The 3000-nt window shown below is 42.8% G+C and overlaps 1 protein-coding gene across 1 annotated transcript; it reads left to right on the top strand.

The window, feature by feature from the left end:
- The first annotated feature begins 846 nt into the window (after positions 1-846).
- LOC121369703 (protein ALP1-like) lies at positions 847-1944 on the top strand. Its single transcript, XM_041494755.1, has one exon. It carries the CDS (start codon positions 847-849, stop codon positions 1942-1944), a length of 1098 nt encoding a protein of 365 aa, XP_041350689.1.
- Positions 1945-3000: the final 1056 nt, after the last annotated feature.

The following is a 3000-nucleotide window of genomic DNA, read 5'->3' on the forward strand; positions in this document are numbered from 1 at the left end:
ATTAGCCCTTAATAACATACAATAATGGCTTTAAAGCCTATATCTCACGAAGACAAATTGTCACGTTTAATTTTGCGACTATTGCATTTTTGAAAACGCAATTGTCGCAGATATTTTTTTGCGCCAAAAAAGTCACCAAGCAATCGCCAAACATGTGTGCTAAGTTAGTGAGACATTAGTGAGTCATTAGTGCGAATTTTTGGCGTATTTGGCCTCATATGGAGTAATCAATGCCAAACATTCGCCAAAAGTTAGTGAGACATTAGTGAGACGTTAGTGCAACATCAGTGCAACTGACGCACTAACGTCGCATGCAACGTCTTAGTTGCATGACAGTCTCGCATCAGTCGCACTAATGTTGCACTAACATGCGAACGTTTGGCGCATGTTTGGCGAACATTTGGCATTTGGAAGCTACCTATACAACCCCCTGTTGAAAACCATTGGAGCATCAGTCTGAATCTGATCATCATCAGTGTAGGACATCCAAGAAGACCTCTAGAAGAGCTATTAAACCTCTAAAAATATGGACCTTGAACCTGTGGAAGTTGATCTACAGGCTGCAGTTGCTGCTGAAGAGGAATGTTACCTGCTTGCAGCTGTTGCTGTTGTCATTCAGCAAGAAGAGAGGAAGAAGGAGGAAGAAAAGAAGAAGAAGAGAAGACCCAAGAGAATCTGGATGCACAAGTGGTTGCAGGACAGGCCAAAGTATGGATGGTACAAGAAGTTGTTAGGTTACCTTGAAAAAGGTAACATCACCAGGTACAAGAACTTTCTTAGAATGGACCCAGACCTTTTCCATGAGTTGGTGGTGAGACTCCAAGGATACAGAAGCAAGATACGAAAATGAGAAGATGCTTGGAACCTGGGATCAAGGTTGCCATTACCTTGAGATATCTGGCCACTGGTGACTCATACATGTCCATGGCCTATGGTTTCTGGGTTGCTCCTAACACCATCTGCAGTGTAGTGCCTGAAGTATGTCAAGCTATCTACGATGAGTTCCATGAAGAGTTGATCAAGTGTCCCAGTAGCCCTGATGAGTGGAGAGAAGTGGCCAAGGGATTTGCTGATCGATGGAACTTCCACAACTGTATTGGGGCGATTGATGGCAAGCATGTGAAGATCCAAGCACCTGCCAATAGTGGGAGTCTCTATTACAATTGCAAGGGAACTTTCTCTATTGTTTTGATGGCAGTGGTTGATTCCCAGTACAAGTTGCTCTACATAGATGTTGGTGCCAATGGAAGCTGTTCTGATGGGGGAGTATTCAAGGGAACTAGTCTGTACAAGGCCCTTGACCAGGGGAAGGCTGGCCTGCCACCTCCAGAGCCACTACCCAACAGCCAGGTGCCTGTTCATTATAACCTAGTTGCAGATGCTGCCTTTGCACAGAAGAGTTGGCTTGTGAAGCCCTTCTCCCAGAGGAACTTGACCAAGCAGATGAGGATCTTCAATTACAGGCTGTCAAGGGCCAGAAATCCAGTGGAGAATACATTTGGTATTCTGGCCCAGCGCTTCAGGTGCCTTCTTGGTACAATCTTGGTGAGACCAGACAGAGCTATCAAGATCGTGTTGGCATGCTGTTGCCTGCACAACCTGCTGGTAGAGAGGAAACCTCAGAAAGTGCAGAGGAGAGTGGACTTTGAAGATCCTGACACCCATGAACTAGTTGAGGGAAGTTGGCGCCAAGAAGACCAGGTCTTGTTACCACTCCAGAATACTGGGAGAAACACAACAACCAAGGCAGGAAAGGATCTCAAAGACTTTCCGATGGATTACTACAATGGATCTGGAAGTGTGGAGTGGCAAGACAGAATGGTAGATCCAGCATACATCGTTAAGAAGAGAAAGAAGTGGGTCCAGAGGCCAGAACAGCAGCCACAGCCACAACCTGAACCAGTACCAGAAGACAGCAGTACAGAGGACAGCAGGACAGCATGATGGCTAACTGAAATATCCACAAAAATGTAATAAAACCACACTTCAGCAGTTTTCAATGTCACCTTATCTATAGGCACGCGAGGTCACGTGGTACAGTGCCGTCACGCGAACATTTTGTGACATGTACGTGCGTATACGTGCAACATATGCACGTTGTAAGTGACTATGTCTCACGTCAAGACATGAAAGCCAAAGCTACGCCAAACAGTCGCAAAATATTAGCACTAACTTCGTACTAACTTATCACTAATGTCGTGAAAAACCAGAGGCCATCCGGCCATGCGACGTTAGTGCTACATTAGTGCTACATTTGTGAGAATGTCTTACTAACACTTTGCTAACATTTGGCGTTCAACTGTCGCAAAATACTCGCTGAAAATTTTGAACATGTTCAAAATTGCTGGCGATGCTTTGGCGATGTCTGCGAATTCACGCAACAGTTTTGCTACTGTTTTACTAATATTTGGCGAATTGGCGAATTTCAGTCGCATACCATACGCAAGTGAAATTTGTCTTCGTGAGATACCAGCTTAACTAAAGAAATAAATAAATGGTTTATATCGCGTTTTGCGCCTGAACTCTTCATATGTACAGTTGATTTGTACATAAAAGTACTTTATTGAACCATCTACATAACCACCATATCCCACTTATTATTGATATTTTATAAAAAAAAAAAAAAAAAATTAGGTCGACGGTCCATAATTCAGAGAACAATAACGGCTATTTGGAGAGCAGAGGTGTGACGTATTACTTTGAGTTACGTGACGGGCATCCCCCGAATAGCCGCAGTGTCAAAACGATTTACCAAGCTTGTGTAACGAAAAGGCTTGACCGTTCTCTGCGACGTATGGTAAATAGAAAAAAACCCCATTCAAAATAAGTTATTAAAAATTAATAAAAGCATGTACTGAATGATGATAAGCTTATACATTAATTTATTTTAGTAACAGAAGCATGTTAAACGTCGACAATCAAGACTATAGTTAGGCCTTTGCATTTATAGGTAAATTTATTGTTAGTCATACACTAAAAACTAAACATCTTGATCACAAA

This window comes from Gigantopelta aegis, chromosome 4 (genome assembly GCF_016097555.1).
Source record: "Gigantopelta aegis isolate Gae_Host chromosome 4, Gae_host_genome, whole genome shotgun sequence".
NCBI classification, from domain to species: domain Eukaryota; kingdom Metazoa; phylum Mollusca; class Gastropoda; order Neomphalida; family Peltospiridae; genus Gigantopelta; species Gigantopelta aegis.

Coding starts and splice junctions, on each gene's coding strand:
- LOC121369703 (XM_041494755.1), top strand. CDS start 847: ATGAGAAGATGCTTGGAACCTGGGATCAAGGTTGCCATTACCTTGAGA.